The 27,202-nt window shown below is 45.8% G+C and overlaps 1 protein-coding gene across 1 annotated transcript in view; it reads left to right on the forward strand.

The window, feature by feature from the left end:
* XRCC5 (X-ray repair cross complementing 5) overlaps positions 1 to 27,202 on the forward strand; it is a 119,395-nt gene that overhangs the window by 44,124 nt on the left and 48,069 nt on the right. Inside the window, exons 10-14 of the mRNA XM_055121576.1 lie at positions 275 to 337; positions 6,273 to 6,410; positions 8,367 to 8,457; positions 12,312 to 12,445; positions 17,820 to 18,016. Of these exons, the coding sequence (XP_054977551.1) occupies positions 275 to 337; positions 6,273 to 6,410; positions 8,367 to 8,457; positions 12,312 to 12,445; positions 17,820 to 18,016 (623 nt within the window). The remainder of the gene's footprint in view (positions 1 to 274; positions 338 to 6,272; positions 6,411 to 8,366; positions 8,458 to 12,311; positions 12,446 to 17,819; positions 18,017 to 27,202) is intronic.

Here is a 27,202-nt window from a genome sequence, read left to right on the forward strand (position 1 = left end):
TCATATGTTTCTATCTGGGCTCCTTAGAATAAGATTCTAGTCTGTCTTTTATTATACTTACAGTGCCCCAAATAATATTTGACATATAGTAGGTGTATCTCTATGTGTATGTTTATATTTACGTGATGTTGAACTGAAACTCAAGTAATAAATTGTTTGTAATATTTGTGAAATTTTTCAGTTATTTCAAATAGAATTTCTTAGTAACATGTGACTTTAAAATGATTTGTCACAATCATTTGGGGTCATTCTTTTTCTTTCCTTTCTCTTGTAGGTCCACAGGAGGTATTTTATGGGAAATCAGGTTCTAAAGGTCTTTGCAGCAAAAGACGATGAGGTGAGTTGACCTTCAGAGATGAGGTTCTTTCAAGTAGCGCCACAGAATTGAATTGTCATTTTAAGTGAATTGTTGGGGGGCCTTTGTAGTTTAGAGTGACATTAATTTTTGGAACACCACTGGGAAGATCTCACTGACCTTTCACTCTGAGCGTGGAGAAATGACAAATGGATTTATTATTGCAGGGGTCCAAGGCCTTAGGGTGTGGTCCTGTGGTTAGAGGCCTGGTAAAGATTAAAAACAAAAACAAATGCCTGTGGGTGTGGGACTCACATGATCAAATGTCCAAATGTCCAGGAGTGCTGGGGGAAGGCTGACATTTTTATTTCCATCAATGCGAACATTTAGTTTTTGCTAGCATAAGCATCCTCACTTAAGCATTCTGACTTACTGGACCATTTTCATTTTGAAAATTTGTCTTTGCCCCTTCTCTCTCTCTCTCTCTCTCTCTCTCTCTCTCTCTCTCTTTCTCTCTCTCTTTTTCTCTCTCTCTCTCACTTTCTAAATTTCACCCATCTTCCTCAGGGATTCCATTCTAAGGCTGATTTTTATTTGATAACAGATCCTACACTCAAAACTGCTCTTTTCTGCAAATATTTTCTAGGTTGCCTGCACATTAGGACTTGTGACTACTTAGAAGAATATCCTTAGGAATGTTGAGTGTTTTTTTGGTTTTGTTTTGTTTCATTTTCCTCATTGAGGCTCTCTGGGTGCTTTGTCACGGTCTACTAGGATTATATTCAGCAGTGCTCGGACAGCTGTGCTTTGTTGGGGATTGAGCACAAGGCATGAGTGCTCTCCCACCTCAGCTCTCTCTCCTACCTCAGCTCTCTCTCCCACCTCAACTCTCTCCCAACTCAGCTTTCTTTCTCACCTCAGCTCTCTCTCCCACCTCAGCTTTCTCTCACCTCAGTTCTCTCCCACCTCAGCTCTCTTCCACCTCAGCTTTTTCTCTCACCTCAGCTCTCTCCCACCTCAGCTCTCTCTCCCACCTCAGCTCTCTCCCACCTCAGCTCTCTCCCACCTCAGCTCTCTCCCACCTCAACTCTTTCTCACCTCAGCTCTCTCTCCCACCTCAGCTCTCTCTCCCACCTCAGCTCTCTCCCACCTCAGCTCTCTCCCACCTCAACTCTTTCTCACCTCAGCTCTCTCTCCCACCTCAGCTCTCTCTACAACCTGGAAATGTTGATCTAACTGGATGACTAAAATCTAGTATCTGTTTGAGACCACCTAATCAAGTCTTCAAGTTCAGAAGTATTTGCAGTTGAAGTTGGTAAAGTGGGTACAGAAAGCTTGTTTCAGGGAGGTGGGGGAAGGCATTTGTTACAAGTGACTAGTCCCCTTTGTCCTTATTCTGAAGGAGAGCTGGCTGTTGATAGAGTGAATGGATATGCCATTATTCTATCAAAGCAATCTCAGCTAGCAGAAGAGAAACACTTGGCTCCATTTAATGTTGAATAGAGTCCTTAAAGCGCACTAGGCATACGCATGGGAATTCTCAGAGTTGAGAGGCCAAATTCACAGATTTCTCTTCAATCAAATCTTACCGGGAGTCATGCAGTTCTGATAATTTTTTTTTCTTGCTTTGTGGGTCCCACCGGCAATGCTCAGAGGTTACTCCTAGCTCTGTACTCACAATTACTCCTGGGAGTGCTCTGAGCACCATATGGGATGGTAGGAATCGAACATAGGTCGGCTGCGTGCAAGGCAAATGCCCTACCCTCTGTACTATTGCTCCAGTGCCAGTTCTGTTAAATACTGATACAACCTTTTTTCATTTTAAACACCCGCTGAAGTTTTTCGTGTCTGCTCATTGTTGCCTTTTCACAAAGAAATTTTCTACTCCTTTATGTGATTGCCGGGTATGCTCTGATTACCCTAATACCTGAGCAGCGTTGGGGTGCACATGATTGTCTGCACTTGGCTCGCTATGGGGCAGCCTATGGTTTGCAGCTTGATAACTCACCTCCAGCTCCATCCAGACTCCATAGACTAAGGGACCACTCTAAAGCAAACAACATATGCAAAGGGCTACTACTGGGTGTCACTGCCTAGTCAAAGAATAACATGTCAACGATCCCATGGCGAAGAAATAGTAAATAGTGAGTGCTTATCAGATAGGCAGGGTAGCAAGTGGATTACATCATCTGAGAGCTTCCAGCAAAAGGTAAAGGCGCAAGGGGGATGTCAGACATGAGAGTCATCTCTAGGCATTTTCATTTTTGTAATACTGAGAAACATATAAAGTGTGGAGTTGTAGAGAGAGAGATGTCTAAAATAAATCTGAAACAGGGACGTTGTCAGTTTGCTGCACCTTGAAAATGGACTGGAAAACAGAGAACTAGAGCATTCTGCCTAGAAGGCAAAAACTATAAGCACAAAGTTATAGACGAGGAAAGTACAAAACTGCCCCCGGAATCTGCTGTGTTCCACGATGCTGAAATTGACAAACCGTTTCATGTTTTGATGGAAGGAGTACCATCCTCAGCTCCAGGAATAGGGGAAGCAGCCCTGGGAGGGAATGGGTGTGCCTGACTCACAGCAGAGACCCTAGACTTGGTAGAATGTGGTCAGCAGTTGAAGGTGAAGGTGAGTCAGGTGTTATCAGAGGGCTTCGAGCTTTCTCATGTGGGTGGCTGGGTGAGGCCTATATGAAAAGATGGAACTGAGGAGATAGTGCAGGGGTGATGGGGCGAGGGTAGTGGAGAGATAGATTGGGTCAGGGATAGTTTGATGGATAGTAGAACAGTAAAGGCTACCTCCCCCCAGGTAATATCTAGGTTATGCAAGTCTGGGTCTATCTGAGGATTTTATTTTATTTTTTATTTTTTTGTGTTTGTTTTTATTGAATCACCATGTGGAAAGTTACAAAGTTCTCAGGCTGATGTCTCAGTTATACAATACTGAAACACTCATCCCTTCACCAGTTCCCATATTCCACCACCAAAAACCAACGTATACCTCCCACCCCCCAACCCCCCAACCCCTACCTGCATAACTGATGAATTTCACTTCATTTTTTCTTTACCTTGATTACATTCCATATTTCAACACAAAACTCACTATTGTTGTTGGAGTTTCCCCCCCAAAAAGACGGCCCTACTGCCAAGGAAGCATTTGATAATTAGTTTTCCATTGCTGAGAATGAAAAGATATGAAGTCCCACTGCTCCAAGTACATAACTTTTTTTTTCTTTTTCCTTTTTTTTTTTCCTTCCCCCTTCCCGCACCGCCCAGTTCGTACCTGCTTAATAGAACTCATAATATGGCGGATACCATGCCGTGTTTCTCCCCGAAAATGGGAAACAACCAGGAAAGAGGGATATTTCCTCTCCTTGGCCGGTGTGGGGCTGTGACTTAGTTCACAGTCTAGAGAAATGGCTGCTACTTTGATTACCTTCAGTATTTCAACAAAAAACTCACTGTTATTGTTTGGAGTTTCCCCCCAAAGTCAGACCTGCTAAAAAGGAACCGTTTCACATTGCTGACAACTAAGAGATATTAGGTTTTAGATTTCTGTATAATGTCCAGGGAAAGTTCTGCCAGAAATTGCATCACTGCAAGCTTTTACTTCCCTTTTGTGGTGCTCATAAGATGGAAAAGCCTGGAGAGAGAACCCCTACCCGCCTGGTGCCGCATGGGGCAGTGGCTCAGTTCACAGTCCAGAGGCATCTATCTGAGGATTTTAAAGTGGAAGTGCAGACCCTTGCTTTTCTGGAGCAGGGGCATACGTGGTAGTGCTCAGGGGCTACTCTGAGCACAGTGCTTGGGTTTCGGTCCTGGTGGCACTCAGGAAACCATGCAGTGGGTTGAGCGTGAACCTGTACTCTAGCCTGGTGAGTCATCTCTCCATCCCCGAGTCTGAAGATCTCACGCACCGCCTCATGCAACTGGATAACACAGTCCCTAGGCACGTGCCTCTCAGAGACAGAATGTGTCAGAGCAGAATTTCAGGATTAGTTGGAAGAGCTAGAGGAGAACAGGCCACAAAGCAAAATAATAAGGGACCATGTTACCAAAGCCACAGGAAAAGGAAGAATAAAGGTAGGATACTTAGATGCTACTAAACGTCAAACAGATTGATGGGGAACTAGGGATTTGGAAACTGGGAGAACATGGGTGACTTCAAAGGGATCCAGCCAGGATCAGTTGGGTGTAGTATATTGAAGATTAATTGTGGTCTGAGTAGTGAGAAAAGTGGTACTTCATGAAATGTAGAAATGAAGGGGAAGAAAGATACTGGCTGTAATTCATGGAGTGGCCACCACAGAAAGATTTTGTTTAGGACCTCCAGAGGGTTCAGTGTATCAAGTGAGCAAGTGAATTCAGAGGAGAACGAAGTTCAGAATGAGAAAACCTGAGCAAATGTCAATAGCGTACATTATGTTTTTGGAGGGAATGAAGGGACACTTTTTAAAATTTTATTTTTATAAAGTGGTTCACAATAGTTCATTACAGATAATATTCAAACACCAATCCCACCAGCGTGCACCTTCCTACCACCATAAGAGGAAAGTGTGTGACAATTGTCGTATTTCATTTAAGCCATATAAGAGATTACAAACATATACGTTAAACCCAAACCAATGTGTGCTACTTTTGGTACATCAGTGGGCTACAGTACAAGAGGTCATGCACTCCAGGGCGTTCTGTGTTGCTGTCTTCCAGGAGCCTTACTTCATAGTCTCTGGATCTTGGTAATTGATTAGACTACCAAGCTGCTGGAAAACCGGGAATCTGGGCGGGGAGGCCCAGTCCTGTTCCAAGCGAGCTTGGTGATCTCAGTCACGGGTCCTGCATACCTGGGTTTTTCTGCAGGTTCCCTCATAGGTGAGACTCGTCCAAGCCTATGGAGAGCAGCCTTGAGCATGGCTGTGCAGTTGGGTTCTGGAAGTTTTCAGTTTTCAGCCGAGGTTCTGGTGGGACGGGGAGGGAAACTCAACCCGCCCCCCTCCAAGTTGCCCCAGTGAAGACAGTCTGACGTGGGGTCAGGGCGTTCTGTTGGGTGAAGGGACACTTAGAGAAATGTCAGGAGGAGGGGACAGAGGGGCCAAGCTTAGGCTCGAGGCCTAGAGTTTGAGCCTTGGCTCTGCCTCGCCCCCGAGGCACTCAGTTCAATCCAAGGCACCCAGGTGGCCCCTGTGCACTTACAAGTGTGAGCCTGGTGGCCTTCATGGTCACCTGAGGTGATGAGTGTCCCCACACCTCCAGGCTGACCACTGACTCCTTAGGCCTGTGCCATGCTTGGGTCACACGTTGCTGGGAGTGGCTGTACCAGAACCCTCCACCCAACCCCTCCCACCTTTTTAAATTTTTAATGTTTGAGACATTAAACACCATGATGTACGAAGTTGCTCATAATACAGTTGTTTCAGCGAGTCAGTGTTCCAACAGCAATTCCCACCACCTGTGTGACCTTCCTTCCATCAGGGTCCTCAGTTTCCCCCCTCGCCCCACCCCCCACCCTCCCATCCTTCAAGCCATCCCTTAACAGGCACAAAATACTTTTCATATCACTTGCCACAACATATGCCTCACAATGGTGTTGCCGAAGCCATTGTCCGAGGATTTGCCGAGCTGTTAGGTCCTAGCTGAGCCTTCTGTGTTTGCTCTTTGAGCTTAGTGGGAAAGTGCTGCACAACTTTCCCCCATCTAATTTGCTGTGTTCCTACGGGACTGTCAGTCCTTTGAAATTTTGGAGACGTCACATGGCCTTGCATCATGCCCCCAACCTGAGACGGAGCCAGAGATCTGAGGCCAGGGACCAGGAACTGTCTAGGACGGCCCAGGCTTAGCTGCGGACCCCTTTGAAAACATCTGAGACAGGAACAAAGTGACTCACCGCTTTCCCACGATTTCTTTCTGCTGTGAAAGTTGCCCGCATGTTGGATGCTGGCTGCAATGATGTGTATGTGTGTGTGTGTGTGTCTTTCCAGGCAGCCGCGGTCGCTCTGTCCTCCCTCATTCATGCCCTGGATGAGTTAGACACGGTGGCCATTGTTCGATATGCTTATGACAGAAGATCGAACCCTCAAGTTGGTGTGGCTTTTCCTTATATCAAGGACAACTATGAGGTAAACCCCAGAGGACTTTTTGAGTCTTGCCATTTTTTTTTTCTTTTTAGGCTGGTATTGTAAACGGTCCTTCTCAACTCTCTCTCTCTTTCTCTTTTTTTCACTTTTGCTTTTTGGGTCACACCCAGTGATGCTCAGGGGTTACTCCTGACTCTGCACTCCGGAATTACTCCTGGCGATGCTTGGGGGACCATAAGGTACGGGATGCTGGGGATCAAACCTGGGTCAGCCGTGTGCAAGGCAAATGCCCTACCCACTGTACTGTTGCTCCGTCCCCTGCTTCTCAGCTCTCAAGATGAGTGGAATTATTACCCTGGGAGGGATCTTCTTAAAGTGCAAGATTCTGATTTTCAAGTTCTGGGTAGGGCCTAAGGTTCTACCTTTTACCCACATTTCCAAGTCCCACTGATGCTGCTGGTCTGTGAACTGAAATCTCTTCACAGTGTGAAAACAAAGCCACACAAAACACCGCCCCAGAAAAAGACCCCAGAAGTTGGAAAAGTATGTAAGGAATGCATTTTCTTAAAGCAAATCGGCCGGAAAGAGTGGTGAAGGGAAGCAGGCCCCTGAGAAGGGTGTGCTGTAGGAACAACAGTGTAGGAACGTTGTAGGAGGGAAACCTTATCATGAATAGCACTGTGAATCATAGTGCTTCAAGACGCATAAGGAAAAATTGAAAAGAAGACATGCACATACATACACAAAGCACATCAGCAGGTTAGCCATGACTTTTTGTGTGTTCAATCCAGTGTCTTCCTCTAGGTTCTCATTCTTCATGACTTCCTAGATTTCTCATTTTTGCAGATGTGAACTGCATGTAAGGTTAGGTCCCGGGTTTGATTCCTGGCATGTCCACCCCTTCCTGCCACCCACAACTCCCATTCAGATGCAAAAGACCAAAGTTCCCAGATAATTTTCTGTGACTGTCTAGGAGAAAGCAAGTGTCCTATGGGGCTGGAGTGATAGCACAGTGGGTAGGACGTTTGCCTTGCACGCGGCCAACTCGGGTTCAATTTCCAGCATCCCATATGGTCCCCTGAGCACTGCCAAGGGTAATTCCTGAGTGCAGAGCCGGGGTGACCCCTGTGCATCGCCGGGTGTGACCCAGAAAGCGGGGGGCGGGGGGGGGGGGGGGGAAGAAAGCTAGTGTCCTGACTTCCACATTAGTTTTCCTATCACAATGACTCTTCTTTCTTGTGTTAGGTATCTTACAGATAATTTTTGATAGTCTCCGATGCCATCTTTTTGTCTGTCTTCATACCATTCATTGTCAGCCGTGTACAGCTAATACCAAAAATCGGGGCTGAAGCAGTAGTTCAGTGAGGAGGGTGTTTGCCTTGCACGTAGCCAACCCGAGTTCAATCCCTGGCATCCCATATGGTCCCGAAGGACCACCAAGAGTAATTCCTGAGTACAGAGCCAGGAGGAATCCCTGAGCATTGCCGGGTGTGAACCAAAAAATAAAAAGCATTAAAAAAAACTATTGAGTAAGGTCACTGTCATCCCGTTGCTCATTGATTTGCTTGAGCAGGCACCATTAACATCTCCATTGTGAGACTTGTTGTTACTGTTTTTGGCATATCGAATACACCATGGGGAGCTTGCCAGGCTCTGCCGAGCGGGTGGGATACTCTTGGTAGCTTGCGGGCTCTCCGAGAGGGGCGGAGGAATCGAACCCGGGTTGGCTTCGTGCAAGGCAAACGCCGTATCCACTGCACAATCGCTTCAGCTTAAAAAGCAAAAAATAAAAAATAAAAAGCATAAAATAAATGAACAAACAAAACCCCAATTAATACCAAAAATGAAAACATTTCCTCTCCATGTTCCCAGCTTGCTCTCTCTGGTGTTGGGAAATCACCTTTGTGATGATGCCACTTTCACATTATTTGGGAGCAACTTCGTATTTTTCCACTCACTTGGCTGTTTTCTGCTTTTGCCTCCATTCTTTCTCATTAGTGTTTAGTGTATGTGCAGCTGCCTTTCATGGAAGACTTGCGGCAGTACATGTTTTCCTCCTTGAAAAATAATAAGAAGTGCACTCCCACAGGTGAGTTTATTTCCATCTTGCTGACTAATTGACTCTAAACACAGACTGTTCTTGGGAAATCACCTGTTTGCAGGCTCTGGTCGGGGCCTGGATTTCACAGGGCGAGCCTGCACGGTAATGACGAAGGGAGTTCCGCACGCGTTTTGCCAGTTGTAGGGAGAGAGATGTGCACCATACGTCTCCCGAAGCTCTCCAGTTTCCTCCCTCCTGACTGAGAGCCTGTGGCTAGGGAGCTGCTTGCTGCAAATGTTCTCTAAGTCGTGAGCAGGTTTCACCTGGTGCTGGAGCAAGTCGATGGGCCGGAAGTATCAAATCCGTGGTTCTGTGCCATACATAAAATTAGATATCATTTTGATTGGAAAATTAAAGTGTTGGAAGTGGACTTTTCTGTTTGCTCTGTCTTTGTCATTCCTCGTAAGTTTCCTTGTTCTTTATTTTTGGCATATTTGAGTGCAGTGAAACTCCAAGATGCCTTTATGCAGCATCTGAAGGCAGATGTCAGGGGGCCGCACAGAATGACTGACTGTCGTAGGTGAAGATCCTGACACCTGGAGAGTTCAAAGTTCATGGTCGTTGCAGTAAAATACAATATGGGCTGTCCGCAGAGCATGTTTCAAAACAAAACAAAAGAAAAACCAAAATGATCAGATCTTTTCCTTTACAAAAATTTAATGTGTCGTGTAGCATTAGGGAATTGTGAGATTGTTTCAAAACTGGTTTTTTTTTGGTTGTTGTTGCATTGGTCTTTCGGAATCATGTATAATAGGAAAACAGAATCAAATGAACTACAGTTCTTACACACACACCCTTTTTTTGTGGGGGGGGGGGTGTTTAGGTCACACCTGGATGCTTAGGGCTTACTCCTGGGTCTGCATTCAGGAATCTTGGCGTTGCTGGGGGATCATATGGGATGCTTGGGATCAAATCTAGTTAGCCACATGCAAAACACGAGCTGTACCCGCTATACTATTGCTCCAGCATCATTACCTTCCAGGAATGAGGGGGCCAGAGCAGTAGTACAGTAGGGAGGGCATTATTGCCTTGCACGCAGCAGACCTGGGTTCAATTTCCAGCATCTCAGTCCCCCGAGCACTGCCAGGAGTAATTCCTGAGTGCAAAGCAGGAGTCACCTCAGAGCATCACTGACCATGACGCCAAAAACCTCAAAAAAAAAAAAAAAAAGCCCAGGAATGTGTCCCTCTGCAACCAGACATGCACTTATAGCCATAGAAGACATCATTGTGATTCAGTTATCTGACTCTTTTTGCTGATTTCAAACTCAGTAGAAGATATGAGAGAAAGAATTTTTTTGAGAAATGACCTCGTAGTTAGAATTCATTCACTGAGGATCTGAAACATTAAATACCTCTTACTCTGTTGGTTGATCTGTTTTCTGTTAGCGAATGTATTTTCTTGTTCTTTCCCATTGGGAAAGTGAGTCATTAAAACTGTCCGGCATGTTTCCCGAGTAGACATCTATGTAGGGGTATGCAGTGCCAGAGTGATCTGACCTGAGGCTTGTAGTAGCCAATGCAGATCACTGAAAAGTCACACACACGACGCTTCATCCTCTCCTACCAGTTCCCAGACCCACCCAGCTGAAGGCAGCGTAGTTGGCAGTGCATGGCCTGAAGTACCTGCAAAGTGAGAAATGGGATAGAAATGATCACTGTCTGTAATGCTCTTTTATTTAGCAGTAGGTGCAGAAAAGGAATAGTTGGAAGGATGAAAAATAGCATAATAGACTTTTTAGGAATTGCTTCCTTCTCTCCACCTCTTGCCTGGCGACTGTGAATGATCCAAAAATAGCACTTTGGCTTTTTACAGCTGAATGCTGTATGAACGGCAGAATGGAAGGTACACGCGCTCGTTGAGGTAGAAGCGTTTTGAAGAGAGTTGCCTTTCATCCACATTGCAGTAGGCTGTGCCATTTGTATTGACTCAGTGATTTTTATTGAGGAACATTTGCTTTATGTTAGATTTTAGGAAAGCTATAAAGAAGGGGATAGCATGTTTCTGCTCTCTAATAACTTGAGTTTGAAGGGAGGAATGCACATGCAGGTATGCCCATGCGCGGAGTGTGATTAGTGCCTTGAGATTTGTAGGAGGAAAGAGTTCATTGGCTTGGGACATTGTGATGGTATCTGTTCCCTCTGCTCCAGTGGTGTATCCTCATACAAAGCAATAATAAATCTTGTCAAAGCTTACACTTCATTGGCAATGGGCTTCCTGGCTTCCTGGCTTCCTGGCTTCCTTCCTTCCTTCCTTCCTTCCTTCCTTCCTTCCTTCCTTCCTTCCTTCCTTCCTTCCTTCCTTCCTTCCTTCTTCTTTCCTTCTTTCTCTCTTTCTTTCCTTCTCTCTTTCTTTCCTTCCTTCCTTCCTTCCTTCCTTCCTTCCTTCCTTCCTTCCTTCCTTCCTTCCTTCCTTCCTTCCTTCCTTCCTTCCTTCCTTCCTTTCTTTCTTTCTCTTTCCTCTCTTCTTTCTTCCCTTCCTCCTCCTCTCTCTCTCTCCTTCCTTTCTTCCTGCTGGATGTGTGCTTTTCCTCTTGAGCTAAAGGTAGAGTAGGGCGTTTGCCTTGCACACGGCTGATGCAGGTTCAATCCCTGGCATCCCATGTGGTCCTCCGAGGCCCGTCAGGAGTAATTCCTGTGTGCAGAACCAGACAAACGCTCTAAGCACTACCAGGTGGGACACAAGAACAAAAACAAAAACAAGTTTCCCCCTCAGGGCCAGAGAGATAGTACAGGAGATAAGGGGCTTGCCGTGTATGTGCTCACTCCTGAGCACAGAGCCAGGAGCATCTCTTGAGCACTGCTGGGTGAGACCCAACCCCTCCCTCCCCCTCAAAAGTTTTTCTAATTCACTTGCTAATTAATATAATATTAACTCAATGGCTATAGAATATTTTGGTTCTGGGACAACACCCAGTAGTGCTCAGGGCTTCCTCCTTTCTCTTAACTCAGTGTATCACTCCCGGGTGCTGGGGATTAAACCTGAGTCAGCCGTTTTCAAGGCAGAAGCCCTCCCCGCTATACCATCACTCTGAACCCCTGACTACTGAATAATTCAAGTCACTGGTTGGAAGTTGGATTTTTGTGTAGCTGTGGTAGTGGTCGTCAGAGGAAACTTTTGCACTTATGATGGTCCATTGTCAGCGGTTCACTGCTTGGTAGGACCAAAAAGGACCCCGGAGACCCACAGCTCCAGCTCTTTTTCGAATAGGGAAACTGAGACTCAGGTTAAATGACTTGTATGACTAGATGATATTTTTGGCAAAACCAGGAGTAAATAAATACCTTAGTATCCTTGCTGCAGAGTCTTGCCCCCGCGCCTGGCTGTCTTCATTGGGGCCCCTCGGAGCTGGGCGGGCTGGTTTCCCTCCCTGCCTCGGGCAGAGCCCTGGCAGCCGAGGACCTCCAGAACCTAGCCAAGCCATGCTCAAGGGCCCCCTCCACACGTTCATGGCCACACGACCTCTTATAGCCTCGTTCTCCCTCTCAGAGAACCTGGCAAGGTACCCAGAGCATCCTGCCCGCACGGCAGAGCCTGGCAAGCTCTCCGTGGCGTATTAGATATGCCAAATACAGTAACAATGATGGGTCTCATTCCCCTGACCCTGAGAGAGCCTCCAGTGCGGCACCGCTGGGAAGAACATGTAAAGAGAGGCTGCTAAAATCTCAGGGTTAGGACGAATGAAGATGTTACTGGTGCCCACTCGAGCAAATCAATGATCAACAGGATGACAGTGATACAGTGAATATCCTTGCTATGCATACATCGTGAGTGGAACTCATTTGTGTCAGTAGCAACAGTGGAAATGATCATATTTTCTTTCTGCTGCTTTGATCCTTTAGAAGCACAGCTGAATGCTGTTGACGCTTTGATTGACTCCATGAGCTTGGTAAAGAAAGATGAAGAGGAGGATACTATTGAAGACTTGTTTCCAACGACCAAAATCCCCAATCCGCAATTTCAGAGGTTATTTCAGGTGAGAGATGAAGATGAACCTCTTGTGTGTGTGTGTGTCATCTTCTGAAGGTCTCTAATGAATAGTGTTTTCCCTTTCTTCTTAAAAAAAGTCATATATAAAGAAGTTAGGATACTTTGAATAGTTTTTATTCCTAGAGGAACTGTTTCCTGTACCCTGTTCAGACTTTTCTTCATTTTATGTCAGTGAAACATTTTTAATATCTAGGGAAGCAGTGTTCCAGTGCCGTATTTGTCAAAAGCTTCACTAACTAAAGTTAGCCCAGAAATCAGATTATCATATGGTTATAGTATGAGATGACTAAAGAATAATACACAAATACTAATTTATGAATGTTGCCAGAAGCATTGGGAGGTGACAGCTGGATGAAGGGACACAGGGAAAGTGACCAGAGCACTAATTGAAGCTGAGAGAGAGAGAGAGCAAATTTGAAGGGAAAGAATATTCTGACTCTGGATTAAGTTGGTCACAGCAGGACATTGCTTTCTGTTCTGTTTTGCACAAAGTTTTGCCTTTTGGGTCACACCTGGCGATGCACAGGGGTTACTCCTTGCTTTGCACTCAGGAATTACTCCCGGTGGTGCTTGCTTGGAGGAACATATGGGATGCTGGGAATTGAACCTGGGTCAGCTGTGTGCAAGGCAAACACCCTACCTGCTGTACTATCGCTCCAGCTCCACAAAGTTGAAAAATAACCAGGCCAACTTTCTCACAGAGCACCAGAGGTGATTGGGACAGGGTGAGGGAGCCCAGCCAGGGGCCAGTGTGCTGGTGACTTTGGAATGCCTTCATAGTCCATAGTAAGACCTATTGTAATGCTGAGGGTCATCTCCAAAGAAGCTTTGTTTTTAATGCTTGTAATTTCTTTAAATGGTTTTTTTTAAAAAAAAAATCCTTTCATTCTGTAAGTATGAAACTTAACACTAAAAGAACCATGCACTGAGTTCTTTAGTATTCTAGATGTAATCAAGTATAAATTACTTGTATAAAGTCCTTTGGTGTTTTTGCATGGGTTTCACGGAGTGTTTTCGTTTGTAGGGACTGGAGTCGGGCAGACCATTTGTTTTGAGAAGCTTGCAAAAACACATCACGATGGTGTAAAATAGAAACTTCTGTTTGACTTCTACTTGACTATTTACCCAGAGTGGGTTCTGTCTTCAATAAATGTTGAATTCACAAACAGATAGAATGCATAAATGAAGCCCTTATTACCTTTTAAAGCTGCTGGAACTGACTTTGACCTCTGTGTCTTACAGCTTTGTTTGCTTTTATGAGGGAGAGCTAGCATGGCTTATCTGTATAGAGATGCAGTATTGCTTGAACGTTTATAAATCGAGGTCACCTATTTTTTTTTTTTTTAAGACGGTGGAGCACTAACAGTTTCTAGTGCTAAAGACATTCTGAGTTCAGGGCCAGAGCGATAGTACAGCAAGGAGGGAGTTTTGCCTTGCACGTGGTTGACCCAGGTTCCATCCCTGGCATCCCATATGGTCCCCCGAGCACTGTCAAGAGTAATTCCTGAGTGCAGAGCCAGGAGTCATCCCTGAGCATTGCTGGGCATGACTGCCCCTCCCCACACACACACACAAAAAAAGACACTCTGAGTTCAGTGCAGAAGCAGACCCCTCGGGCTGAACCGGGGGGCTAGAGAGGTCTGGAACCTATGGGCACAGCAGTGGGGGGTACGAAAGTGTCTTGCAGGTGGGGGGGCTTAGGCATCACCGAGGGGCAGAGGGGATACATAGTGTCAGGAAAGTATGAGGAAGCGTGATGTAGGTGGTGGGGAGAGAACAGGCTTAGTGGGAAAGTGATAAAGGTGGCTGGGAGAGAGCAGGCGGGTTTGGATTTGGGGGTCGGAGCGGGGAGGCCTCCTGAAAGGCCCTCCGGAAGCCTGCAGGCCCCACTGGTGGGGCTCAGCCAGCGAGCATGATGTCTCGACGCTGGGCACTACCACGCTGGCACTACCCAGGCCACCTGCGCTGAGCTCTTGGGGGCCTCCGAGGCAGCGCCTGGTCATTCTGGGGGACCGTGTCGTGTGGGGTAACCATGTGGCATCGGGAATTGGGCCCCGGCAGGGCACGGTTTCGGCATATGCGCTCCCCAGCCACTCTGCCGCTATCTCCCGGCCCTCCTCACTAAAGGGTGTTGCCAACCGTGGGAGGCGTGACTGGCAGAAGATTTCTCGCGGTTTTCATAAAAGGTGGTATGGAAACTTGCGGCAGCTCACCTGAAGGCCAGAGGTAGGAGAGTGACGGAGGGGACATCCAGGAGGTGGAGAGAGGACTTACGGAACTGAGCAGTGGCCCGTAGGAAAGAGGGGTTGAAGAGCATTGACTAGGAGGATGACGTCACCGGTAGTTATGGCAAGGAATGTAGACTGCGCAGACAGCAAGGGTAATTAACTTTAGTTGGCGGGGAGGGGAGGGCATATCCCCAGTAATGCTCAGGTCTTAACTTTTGGTTCCGCAATGGGATCACTTCTAGTGGTGACAGGGATCAAACTGGGGTCCGTGGCATGCAAGACAAGCACCTTATCCCCTGTACTAGCTCTTCAGCTCCCGTTTGTTTGGTTTCTTTATTGGTTAGGGCCATACCCAGCAGTGCTCAGGGTGTCCTCCTGGCTTTGTGCCCAGGGATGGCTCCTAGTGAGATACTGGAGACCATCTGAGGTGCCCGGGATTGAACCTGGTTTTGTCTCAGGCAAGGCAAGTGACCTACCGGCTATACTCTCTCTCCAGCCTCCCACCCCACCTTTTTTTTTTTTTTGGTCTGTGTGCAAGTGTTAAATTTGAGATACCTGTTACTCTCTCACTACAGGCATTCAGTGGGGGTGCTGGAGATAGTGTGGCAGAATGTAGCTGAGAATTGAGCACCGAATAGATCAGTTTGCCGCGTGCTCCTCTTTTACCTAGAAACAGTGAGCTCACTTGGGAGAGCGTCGGGAATTAAACAGAGCACCCGAGTATGTGTGAAAGGTTACAGGCAGGGGCCTGGAGCGATAGTACAGCGGGTAGGGTGTTTGCCTTGCACGCAGCAGACCCGGGTTCGATTCCCAGCATCCCATATGGTCCCCTGAGCATTGCCAGGAGTAATTCCTGAGTGCAGCGCCAGGAGTAACCCCTGTGCATCGCTGGGTGTGACCCAAAAAGAAAAAAAAAATAGTTACATGCAGGCAGTAAAGAAGAGCTGTTCAGGCCCTAGCAAGGCTGGGCATGTGGCTTCATGGCCAAGTGCACACCTCACCTGAAGGTGACCTGGGCTCAGCGCCCAGCACCATAGAAAAGACCAACGAAGGAGCATGTCCAGTCACCATTCCCTGAAGCAAAGTCTGAGAGTTAGAAAAATGTAGAAGAAGGTGAGCCCCTGAAAGGTTTCTCCTTTGCATTAAATAGAACTGATGTTACTCATCTTCAAGGGAAAGTCCGGTAATTAGGAAAAAGGAAGACAGAGTTAAACTCTGAAGCAAATGGGTAGACTGTGGGGAAGGCAGACTCAGAGTTGGGATCGTCAAACGAGGGATATGGGATTCCTAAAGGACACTGGTATTCTACTTTAGGGTTTTCTGAGTTTGTAGGATGTCGACTTGTGGGTGATAATTATTTAAACCTAATTATCCTTAAAAGCATTTTTTGGGGGGGTGGGGGTTGATTTTGGGCTGTACCCAGTGATGGATGTTCTAGGCTTACCCCTGGCTCTGCACTCAGGGATCACTCCTGGTGTGTCTCAGGGATGATACAGGCTGCACGGGATGCCACCGTGACCTACCAGGCTCACAGCAAATGCCTTATCAACTGTACTATTGCTCTAGCTCCTTTAAAAAAAAAATGACAGTGGAGCATAATAGCTTTAATAAGAAAGTATAGAGAGGAAAGAGAAGAGAGCCCATAAATAACTTTGCACATCTGAAGCACAGATATGTGTGAACTCTTAATGGGGTCCTGTAAAGTAAAACAAAACTAAACAAAACCAGGGTTAAGGATAAGCCTCATTGCAAACCCCCGACCTATCCCAACACACCATATGGTCCCCTCAAGCAGAGCCAAGAGCGCTCCCTGAGCACAGAGCCAGGAGCAGGCCCTGAGGACCGTCAGGGCTGGTGGCCCCCACCCTGGAGAAATCCATCTGCCATGACCTGGCCTTAATCTCGGCCCCACTTGGATTGCAATCTGCGGTCGGCAGACTTGTCAGCAATGAAAATCCTGAGAGCACTTTAGCAATGGTGCTTCGTGTCTGCCGGACCTTCCTGTCAACCCATGGAGCTGGTCCCTAAACAGCTGGACGGCATCTCTACTTCCACGGGGGGATGTTTAGGGAATAAACAGTAAATTTTAGGAAAAACCAAAACAAGCCGTGGGTACTTCTAGAAAATGATAGTGTAAAAAAAAAACCAAACAAACCAGAAGCTGGATGATAGAGAGTGATTGGCTGGCAGAGTGGGGCTGGGTGGGGAAGGGGGTCCTATCTGGTAGAGAAGAGAGAGCCTGGGTCCACCCTCCAGAGGGTTTTGGGCCCGACCCAGTGTTCTCAGCCCTTCCCGAAACCCACGGAGCTGGGCAGCTCCTCTTCACTCATTTCAGTTTGCTGGAGGGAGATAAAAAAAAAAAGATTATAAGCAAGAAGCAAGAGTCCCTGCTGTTAGAGGCTCTTCCACTTGTGATGTGGTTGGGGGGGACCCCTCTAACCAATCTCTAAGTAGTTAGGGCAGACCCTTTTTTTATAGTGTGAAGTTTCTTGCCTTGCAGTCTCCCAACTGGCAGTGCTACTGGGCTGGGGACTTATGGGATGTGGTTTTGGATTTGCCATGGGAGCGCTTGACCCACCCTCTTCGTTCTAGACTCCATGAATCACAGGGCCCTCCCAGATGGCAAATTGGAGCTTTTTTTTTTTTTTTTTTTTTTTGCTTTTTAGGTCACACCCGGCAATGCACAGGGGTTACTCCTGGCTCTGCACTCAGGAACCACTCCTGGCGGTGCCTAGGGAACCATATGGGATGCTGGGAATAGAACCCGGGTCAGCTGCATGCAAGGCAAACGCCCTACCCACTGTGCTATCTCACTCCAGCCCTAAATTGGAGCTTTCTTGATCAAAAAAGGAGGAGGAAGCAATCTAGAATGTCTCCATCAGTATGCTCAGTTCCTCATGCAGGTTCTGGAGAGGTCGTGTGGAGGTTCCTAGGGCATGTGGCTTGCAAGAGGCCAACAGTGACTGGACTCTGTAGCATCATATTATGGTTCCTCGAGTGCCCCCAAGACCCACGGATGAGCACAGAGCCAAGAGTAAGGCTCTGACTGCCACCCGCTGTGGCCCCACCCCTATTCTCACTCCCCGAAATAAAGTCAATTAAAAAATAACACTCCGGTACTTTTCCCCACAGTGTCTGCTGCACAGAGCATTACATCCCGGAGAGCCCCTGCCTCCACTGCAGCCGCACATTTTGAACATGCTGGACTCCCCAGCGGAAGTCACGGCGAAGTGTGAGATTCCTCTCTCTAAAGTAAAGACCCTTTTCCCTCTGACTGAAGTCGTCAAGAGAAAGGATCAAATAACTGCTCAGGACATTTTCCAAGACAAGTAAGTACTTCAGGTGTGATTGGTAGTACTATTGGAAGGCTTCTGTAATTAAATGTGGATAAGGGTTTGAGGAATCGCAAAGGTGTAAGGTATTTGACATTTTTCTTCCTTTTTGCCACACCTGGCTGTGCTCAGGGCTTATTCCTGGCTCTGATCTCAGGTTCCTTAGTGATACATGGGGACCGCCTGAGGGGGCCAGCGCTCTAACTCAGATCAGCTGTATGCCAGGCAAACACCCTACTTGCTGTAGCATCACTGGACCCCTGATATTTGACTCTTCCATTGAAAGTACTGATTCTCATTTTTATTCATTGCAATTGCACTTTATCCTTACGATCACCCGATCACCCGGGATTCACATCTACCATCTGGTCTGTTAACTTTTGACCTACCAGATTTTTTTATGTAGGAAGATTTTGAATATCTAAGGTTAAGTTTTACCCTTTGTAAAGTAAATGCTAGGAATAAGAAGAGAGGCTAGAGCATCATAGGTTTTTGTTTTCTTTTTTCCCCCATTGAGGAGAGGTGTCAGGAAGGTTATCAGGAAGATTTTGGGTAGAAAAATAGAAGTGAGAATGAAAAAAATCTGTCCCCTCTTTAGCTATGCCATTAGCATGTCAGGGATGTTCTTGGTTCTACCATTAGTGAGGTATTTATAGTTTAATGCTCTTCATATAATCCTAAATTAAGCTTTCAGGTAGCTATTAAGTTTTTTCCCCTCATCAGATTCTGTTCAGAATCTGTAGCAATTTCCATTCACAGGAGAGAAAAAATAAACCAGAGAAAGTGGTTGCTTATCTGGAGCCATTTGAGTATGTAACTTTTTTTTTTTTTTAAACCAGGTTTTGCCTTGGTTATTGGTGACTTCTTCAAATCAGAATAGCCTTTCCATTTCTCTAGGTTGCATTTTGCAAGCCAATTTTAGACCACATTCCCCACCCCTCTTGATTTCCTCCTTGCATGTATATCTTTATTGAAAAAAGCAAAGCAACTACTCCAGTGGGGTAATTTCCAGAAAACCCAGAGTCTGTAAAGTGTTCATTGTGTGGATCATCTTCCAAGTCGGATGGAAAGCTTTGTATTTTCTGAGGCCTTTTAGAGAGTTAATACTCCAGGACTTGTCAGAATTTAAAAAACCACTTCCGGGGACTGCTGGAGTCTCGAAATAGACCCTCTCCCAGCATCACTGGCGCTTACAGGTTTTTTAAAGTCTGTAGCCCGCCTTTTACATAGAAAGACTGTCACTAAAAGTTCCCTTTCCCTCGCTGTTCCCGTCCACCAGTGTCCCTCTGATTAGTATTTCAGAGCAATTCAAAAGGATTCCAGTCTTTCTCAGCCTGGGCCAGCCGCTTTCCTGGTTCCCTCCCACTGCAGTCCTGTGGCTATTGTCTCTGGGTTTTAAAACTCCAGCTCCAGATCTTGATTACCTTCTGGTATTGTGGGAAAGAAATGGGCCATTTTCCCCTCCTCTTGTTGATTAAAATGTAAATTAGCTGGTTAAAAAAACACACCACATAGACCCAGAAGGCGGCTGTGTATCAGTTTAATCCCTGCTGTGATTACACCTTTAGCCTGGTGCCTACATTTATTCCTTCAGGAGGTTCAAGGGTGCAGAACTTCTCATTCTTTGCTCTCTTAATGGTTTGCGGTATAGCCTCGCTCTCTGCCCAGGGGCTGAGAATTCCCTCACTCGTGCAGAACTACTCATGTGCCTATTCTCTACCATTTCTTTGCAAAAATCTTTTTCTCTGTTTTTTTAAGAACTGCAGAAATGACATGTTAAACAAATATTTATTGATACCTTTTATATCTAGAATGACTTCGTTCTGGGGCCCCGGAGTGATAGCACAGTGAATAGGGTATTTGCCTTGCATGTGGGTTCACTCCCCGGCATCCCATATGACCCCCCCACCCCCACTCTGTGCACAGCCAGGAGTGACCCCTGAATCTCACAGAATGTGACCCCCAAAAGTCAAAACAAAACAAAATCCCAAGAATTCTTTCTGCAAGATTCTTAGAGTAAGCTTGCTAGCAACAAGATACTCCTTTTGAGCTTACGCAGCATCACTCTACCCAGGGAACCTATTTCCAGTGTGATGCTGCAGGGCCGAGGTTGGAAAGTGGGCAGATGTCTTCAGGAAGTATCAGAGGCCAGAACAAGAGCCCTCAGCTGGGACTCACTAGTTCCATTCCAGCTTTTGTGACTCTTGACCTGATTTGAGGGTGGGGAGCTTGGGGATCATACCCTCACACTTGTGGTCTGCTTGTGACCTCTATCTCTGGCCCAAAATACGATTTTGGTTAAATAACTTGCCGTCACTGGTTGTTGTGTGATAGGCATGAGATTGTCTTCCTAAAACACTTACATAAGCCAACATTACTGCAAATTTTTTAAAAATTAAAAAAAAAAAGTTTTGGCAGACCAGAGCCATAGTACAATAGGGAGGGATTTGCCTTGTACACGGCCGACCTGGGTTCAATCCCCAGCATCCCATATGGTCCCCCAAGTACCGCCAGGAGTAACCTCAAGCATCACTGGGTGTGACCCAAAATGCCAAATAAATAAATAAATAAACATTGTAAAATACATATTGGCTTTTGGATCACTCATTTGCTTAGGGAATACTCCTGCCTCTGTGCTCAGTGGTCATTCCCGGTAGTATGTGGGGACCGTTTGTAGCATCAGAGATCAAACCAGACTTGGAAGGAACACAATAGACAATCCTTGTGTTATCTCTCTGGTCCCAGTAATTTTTCCCTTATGAGAGTTTCTCCCAGCTAAAAACCGGCTCACCTCCAGAGATATTTTAGTACTTACATCAGATATTAAAGCATTTTTAACTCTGTGGTGGTAGGGCAGTAGTCAAAACCCAAAGTAATAATTGTATCATAATCAATAGAGACATCGAATATTTGAGATCTGGTTCATGCTGAGCTTGTTGAATCCCTTGTGTCAGAAGCAGTTTTTTCATTGCACGAGGGCCAGCACCCCAGCTGGCACTATAGTAGAAAAGTCACTGTCACTGCCATCCCATTGCTCATTGATTTGTTTGAGCGGGCACCAGTAACATCTCTCATTGAGAGACTTACTGTTACTGTTTTTGGCATATCCAGTACATACAGGTAGCTTGCCAGGCTCTGCCACTCGGGCTTGATACTCTCGGCAGCTTGCCGGGCTCTCCGAGAGAGGCAGAGGAATCGAACTCAGGTCGGCCGCGTGAAAGGCGAACGCCTAACCGCTGTGCTATCGCTCCAGCCCATAGTAGAAAAGTAGCACGAAATAGTACCCTTGTCGTGTGAAAGCTTTGTTTCCCTTCACATTGTGATATCGCTTTGGAATAAAAATGTTATCTTTTGGACAGGGAACTGAGTATTAGGACATCTCAGTTCCAGTTCTATATGTATCACTGTATCACTGTCATCCCGTTGTTCATCGATTTGCTCCAGCAGGTGCCAGTAATGTCTCCATTCGTCCCTGTCTCGTGCTAGTGTAGCACAATGGCATAGTGGGGGCTCTTTCAGGGTCAGGGGAATGAGGACAGTCATTGTTACTGTTTTTGGCATACCGAGTACGTCACGGGTAGCTTGCCAGGCTCTGCTGTGCAGGAGTTTTATATGTACATGAACTCATATGCAATCTTTTTTTTTGGTCTTTATGGAGATAGTCTCAAAATTTCTACTTTTTTCAAGCCTCCCAAGAGTGCAACCCACATAGTCTCAGCAGCTGATCTCACCTCGTTATGGTTAAGACTCAAGACTTGGAGATGAGAGGATGTGCGTTGGTCTGAAAGATAAAGAGGCAGGGGTGGCGCCATGACAGGCCCAGTGAAGAACTTGGCCTGACTCAGCCTACGCGTTGGTCCTCTTAACTTGCGTTGCCGTTTCCCCCAAATGAAGTGGCAAGGTCAGCAGAACAACTCGTCAGACATGACACCAGCTAGAACATCTAATCAGATCAGGAAAGACCCCACCATGCCCACCACGTAACCTCAGCCTCCATCCAATCAGAAGTTGCCAAGTAATGGAAGGTCCCCTAGACCGTTGACAACAGGAAACCCCAGCTATGTAAACCACTATGTAATGCTGCTATAAAAACCCCACGCTCTTGTGGCTGGGGGCCGCTCGCTCCGGGAACAACGCTGTGTCGGGGAGTGGGATAGGGGCTCGAGCTCGAGCTAGTCCATAAAAATCCTCTTGTGCTTGCCTTGGAGTCGGCTGCTTGGTGCTCTTTCGGGACACTGAGTCACGGGCTAACAGGCGCCCCTTGCTCTGCACTGTGACCTTTGGTGCAGATTGCTTAGGCTCACTGTGCCTCAGTTTCCTTGTGGATGCACAGGTATCAGGAATATCCATCTCATAGAGTTGTCATGTGTGTGACCAAGTTGTGTTTCTGGAATCCAGCACAGTGCTGACGCATGGTAAGAATATGGTGTTTGGGGGCTGGAGCAATAGCACAGCTGGTAGGGCGTTTGCCTTGCACGTGGCCGACCCGGGTTCGATTCCCAGCATCCCATATGGTCCCCTGAGCACCACTAGGAGTAATTCCTGAGTGTATGAGCCAGGAATAAGCCCTGTGCATTGCCAGGTGTAACCCAAAAAGTAAAAAAAAAAAAATAAAAAATAGGGTGTTTGCGAGGAAATGATTTACAGAATCTTAGCCATGGTCCTGGCACTCGGGTGATGTCTGTGGTGATGATGCTGATGACAGTGGCTATAATTTCACGGAGAAAGTAGAGGCCTTTAGAGAGGAAGTCTTCCTTCTTCAAGCCCATCTTATCCAATGTCCCTGTAGTACACTGTGTTATACTTCGTGTCTCAGTGGAAGAAGGTCACTCATCTCAACCCAAGCTAATTCCTTCACCTGTGTCTTTGGGTGCCATCATCTTATCTCATGGGGGTAGCTTGGACCCTGGCTTTGGTTGGTTCACCTATTTTATATACCTGGGATCTTGCCAAAAAAACCATTGGTGCTAGAAGGGGTCGTAAGTGGGAGCAGTTTTAGAAGCCCTACCTTACACTACTAATAATTCCTTCCCTCTTTCATCCATTCAGCTTTCCTCGCTGTACCAGCTTCTTGCCCTCCACATACTGTCGTTTTATTGCTTCCCCCTAACACAAAATCACATCGTTCCTGCAGTTCTCATCCTCTGATTACTGCCTGTTATCATTTATTTCCTCCTGCAAGCTAGATTTGCTGGAAGGATGTGGGCACTGCTGCTTCACCCAGTGCTCATGGTATCGGCCCCCATTCTTTCCCTGAAACATCTTCCCAAAGACATTAGCTGCTAAATAAATTTCCTCCAGCTTGGCATTCTTCCAGTCCCTACCCACCCGCCCACCTGCCCACCCTCCCTCTCTGTCTTTCTTTTCATCTCTCCCCTCCTCTCCCGCACCCTGGGCTTCCTCTTGGCTCTGTGCTTCGGGGTCCCTCCTGGTGGGCTTATGGGACCATAGGATGCTGGGGATAGAACCTGGGTCAGATGCATGTTCGACCTGCTGTACTTTATCCCGCCGACTCTTCCTTTTCTCTTTTGACCATGGCAGCACTTGACATTGCTTTCCCCGCCCCCCTCCTCTCATGAAACTCGTATATCTTCCTTAAGCTCCCCCAGATTTTTCTTTTTCAAACTTGGACAGCTCCCCTTAGATTGCTCCCAGAGCTGCTTTCCTTTCTGGCCTTCAGAGTTGACTTATTCAGGAGGATGCCTCATAAAGTGCTGATGTCTGTCGAATACGGGTCTGGGGCTCAGTGTTTTACATGCATTATGGGTTCAGATCCCCTTTGCCATCCTGTGAAGTAGGTGCTTTTAACTCTTTTCATGATGGGGACAGTGAGGCTTAAGATGAGACACTTGCCCGAGAGCACAGCTGGTTAAGTGTTGGTGTGAAATGCAGCAGCCACACTCCAGAATCTGGGCTCTTAACTATCCAACCATGTTACCCTAGCAACACATTACCTAGGACCTTGTATTATTTAACAAACAGGACTTGGACACGACTACAAAGTGTCCCCCTTAATGCATTTCCATCCGAATGTCTGTTGATATCTTGGTATCTTAATGCCTCTCGATTGCTCAAGTCATTATATCTGAAATGACTTCCTCTTCTTCCTCCAGCCATACTCTTATCAACCCCTTATGCTCTTACTCTATTTCAGTGACTGACACCTAATTTTCTGAGAGTCATTCCAATTCTTTACTTTCCATATCTAATTGGTTTACCGAGTTATAATCAATTTACCTCCAATCCACTCCTTTCACTTCAAGGTAGTATAGCAGCTAACAACATTAATTTTGAAGTTAAATGGATTTGATTCAAAACCCTAGCATCTCTTTCTGTCTGTCTGTCTGTCTCTCTCTCTCTCTTTCTCTCTGTCTCTCTCATTCTTTTTCTTTGTGGGCCACACCTAATGGTGCTCAGGGGTTACTCTTGGCTCTGCACTCACTTGACTCCAATCACTGTTGTGGTACACGGGGGACCATATGGGATGTCAGGGATAGAACCCAGGTTGGCCACATGCAAGGCCAGCACCCTACCCTCTGTACTATCACTCCAGCCCCAAGCATTTCTCTTTAATAGGTTGAAATTGACAAGTTGCTTGGTGTCAAATGGTGATAGTAAATACCTTTTAGGTAGTTGAATCGGAGTATGGCTAAGAGCACAAGGTTAGGTGTGAATCCCTTTCTTACCAACTGCTTTCAATACGGTCAAGCTTTTATGAGCCTTGGTTTTCTCACTTGTAAAAACATAGCAATAGTAGTTACCTTGAAGGTTGTTGAGAAGTTTGAGATATTTTAAATGTGTTCAGAATGTGTTCAGCATTTAAAACAACAACAAGAGCAGCAAAGGTTAGGTCTTAATTGCTAACCTCAATTGACTGACACCTGGCAAGCTACTTATGGCATATTCAGAATGCCAAAAACAGTAACTACAAGTCTCACAATGGAGACGTTACTGGTGCCCGCTTGAGCAAATCGATGAACAACGGGACTACAGTGCAACAGTGCTAGGGCTCATTGTAACCTGTTTGTTTTTTTTTAAAAGATAATTCTTAAATGAATTTTCTATGTCAATTTTGTTTGATTTGTTTTTCTGTGCCACACCTGGCTGTGCTTAGGGGCTTTACTCTGACAGTGCTCAGGGAAGCATGTGGTGTTGGATATTGAATCTGGGAATCCCACATGCAAAGCATTTGCTCCAGGCCTTTGAACTCTCTCTGCCCCCTCATTCCATTCCATTCTTTCTCCTTTCAATGTATTGTGCATTCTGCTGCCTGTGATTTGTTTCAAAACACATATACACACACCTGATCACCATACTCCTTTAATGCAGTGTGTGTGTGTGTGTGTGTGTGTGTGTGTGTGTGTGTGTGTGTGTGTGTGTGTGTGTGTGTGTGTGTGTGTGTGTGTGTGTGTGTGTGTGTGTGTGTGTGTGTGTGTGTGTGTGTGTGTGTGTGTTGGAACCTTTTGGTAATCTGACAAAAGCCAAGAACTCTCTCCCCAGGAAAATGCCCTAACAGACTACATTTTACATAAAATTTCAGGTGGTTTATACATAACATCTTTGGATGCTTGATTAAAAACTTGGCTTTAATGGCTTTCTGTTACTTTGAATTTAAGATCAAACTCTGTTACATAAATGGGAAAAATCAGATAAGCAGAAAGAATTCTTGTTCATAATTCAGCTCCCTAGAGATCTGTTCTCACAGTTTTTCTGTCTATAATTTAGATATGTTCTCTTTTCATTTCTACTTCCATTTTATACCTTAGGCCCTAACCTCATATAGCAGCTTGCTATCTTGCTTGAGGATATATTGTACTGATCATAATATTTTGCTGCTTGCTTATCCATTTGTCATTTGTGTTTGGCTGAGCTTCTTGAAAGTGTTAATTAAATATATATCAAGTATTTTATATTAATTTTTTTTTTTATGGACTGGAGCAGTAGCACAGTGGGTAGGGCATTTGCCTTGCATGTGGCTGACCCAAGTTCGATTCTTCTGTCTCTCTCGGAGAGCCCGGCAAGCTACCGAGAGTATCCTGCCCACACGCAGAGCCTGGCAAGCTACCCGTGGCATATTCAGTATGCCAAAACAGTAACAACAAGTCACACAATGGAGACGTTACTGGTGCCTGCTCGAGCAAATCGATGAACAACGGGACAACAGGGCTACAGTGCTAAGTTTTGTATATATTTAGAGTTTGGACCCTAGCTTGGTGGTTGACACATCGTATTTAGTAACAAATGAATCACGAATTTTATACATCTGCAAAAGAGAGAAAGAACCAAATATCTCAGTACTATCAACACACAGGTTACAGCTGTTCATATTTGCATGCCTGCTTCAATCTTATCTGGTGAATAAGTTCTACTTTCTAGGCCTGAGTTTCTTCATAGGTAATTTGGCGATGGTCATTTCCTTTTCACACTTTGCATAGACATTTTTTTGAGTTGAATATATGTTATAATGCTATTAAATGGTCGTTCTGGGACAATATTAACCAGATTAAACTTGCACATCTTTCAGTTTATGTTTAGATCTGTTTTCACCTGCCCTGTTCAGAATTGGTAGATATATTTATCCAAATAGCTTCCTTAGGTTTACTTTAGGGAAGTTTAAGAAATCCCGTATGATTCAATCTTGTGAATCAGAACTTACACACATAGTTCTTCGTATGTATAATGCTTCTTAACACTGTCCAATAAACTAATTTGCATTTTTAGAAGAAAGTACTTAAATAGTTGATATACCTGTAGTACTCTTCATCACAGTGTTTTCCTGAGGGGCAAACTGAAGCTCTGAGAGGATAGTAAATTACTGGACACTATAAGCTCTAGACAGACAGAAATTAAGGCACCACCAGTACCTTTAGAAAGGTATATGTCTGGGAGTGCTCAGTGGCAGAACTGAGATTAGCATCTTAATCTTCCTGAGTGCCATGTCATCCATCCGTCTCTTGTGAATTACTGGCTAGCGTGAACTGAAATTGCCATGGCTTTTGTTTTTGACAGACTTAGTTTCTGATGGCGTCTTACGCTCCCTGGGGTTTGTGCATTTTTCTTCTGTTTTGCCATCAAGGCTGTGTTTTTCGTTCTAAACTGAAGGGACGCGCTCTGGTGACCCAACCCTCATCATGGTTTCTGGTCCCCAACTTCCTTCTGCGTCTCTCTTCTCCAAGGGTGAAA

The sequence above is a fragment of the Sorex araneus genome, chromosome X, assembly GCF_027595985.1.
Source record: "Sorex araneus isolate mSorAra2 chromosome X, mSorAra2.pri, whole genome shotgun sequence".
In the NCBI taxonomy this organism is placed as follows: Eukaryota; Metazoa; Chordata; class Mammalia; order Eulipotyphla; family Soricidae; genus Sorex; species Sorex araneus.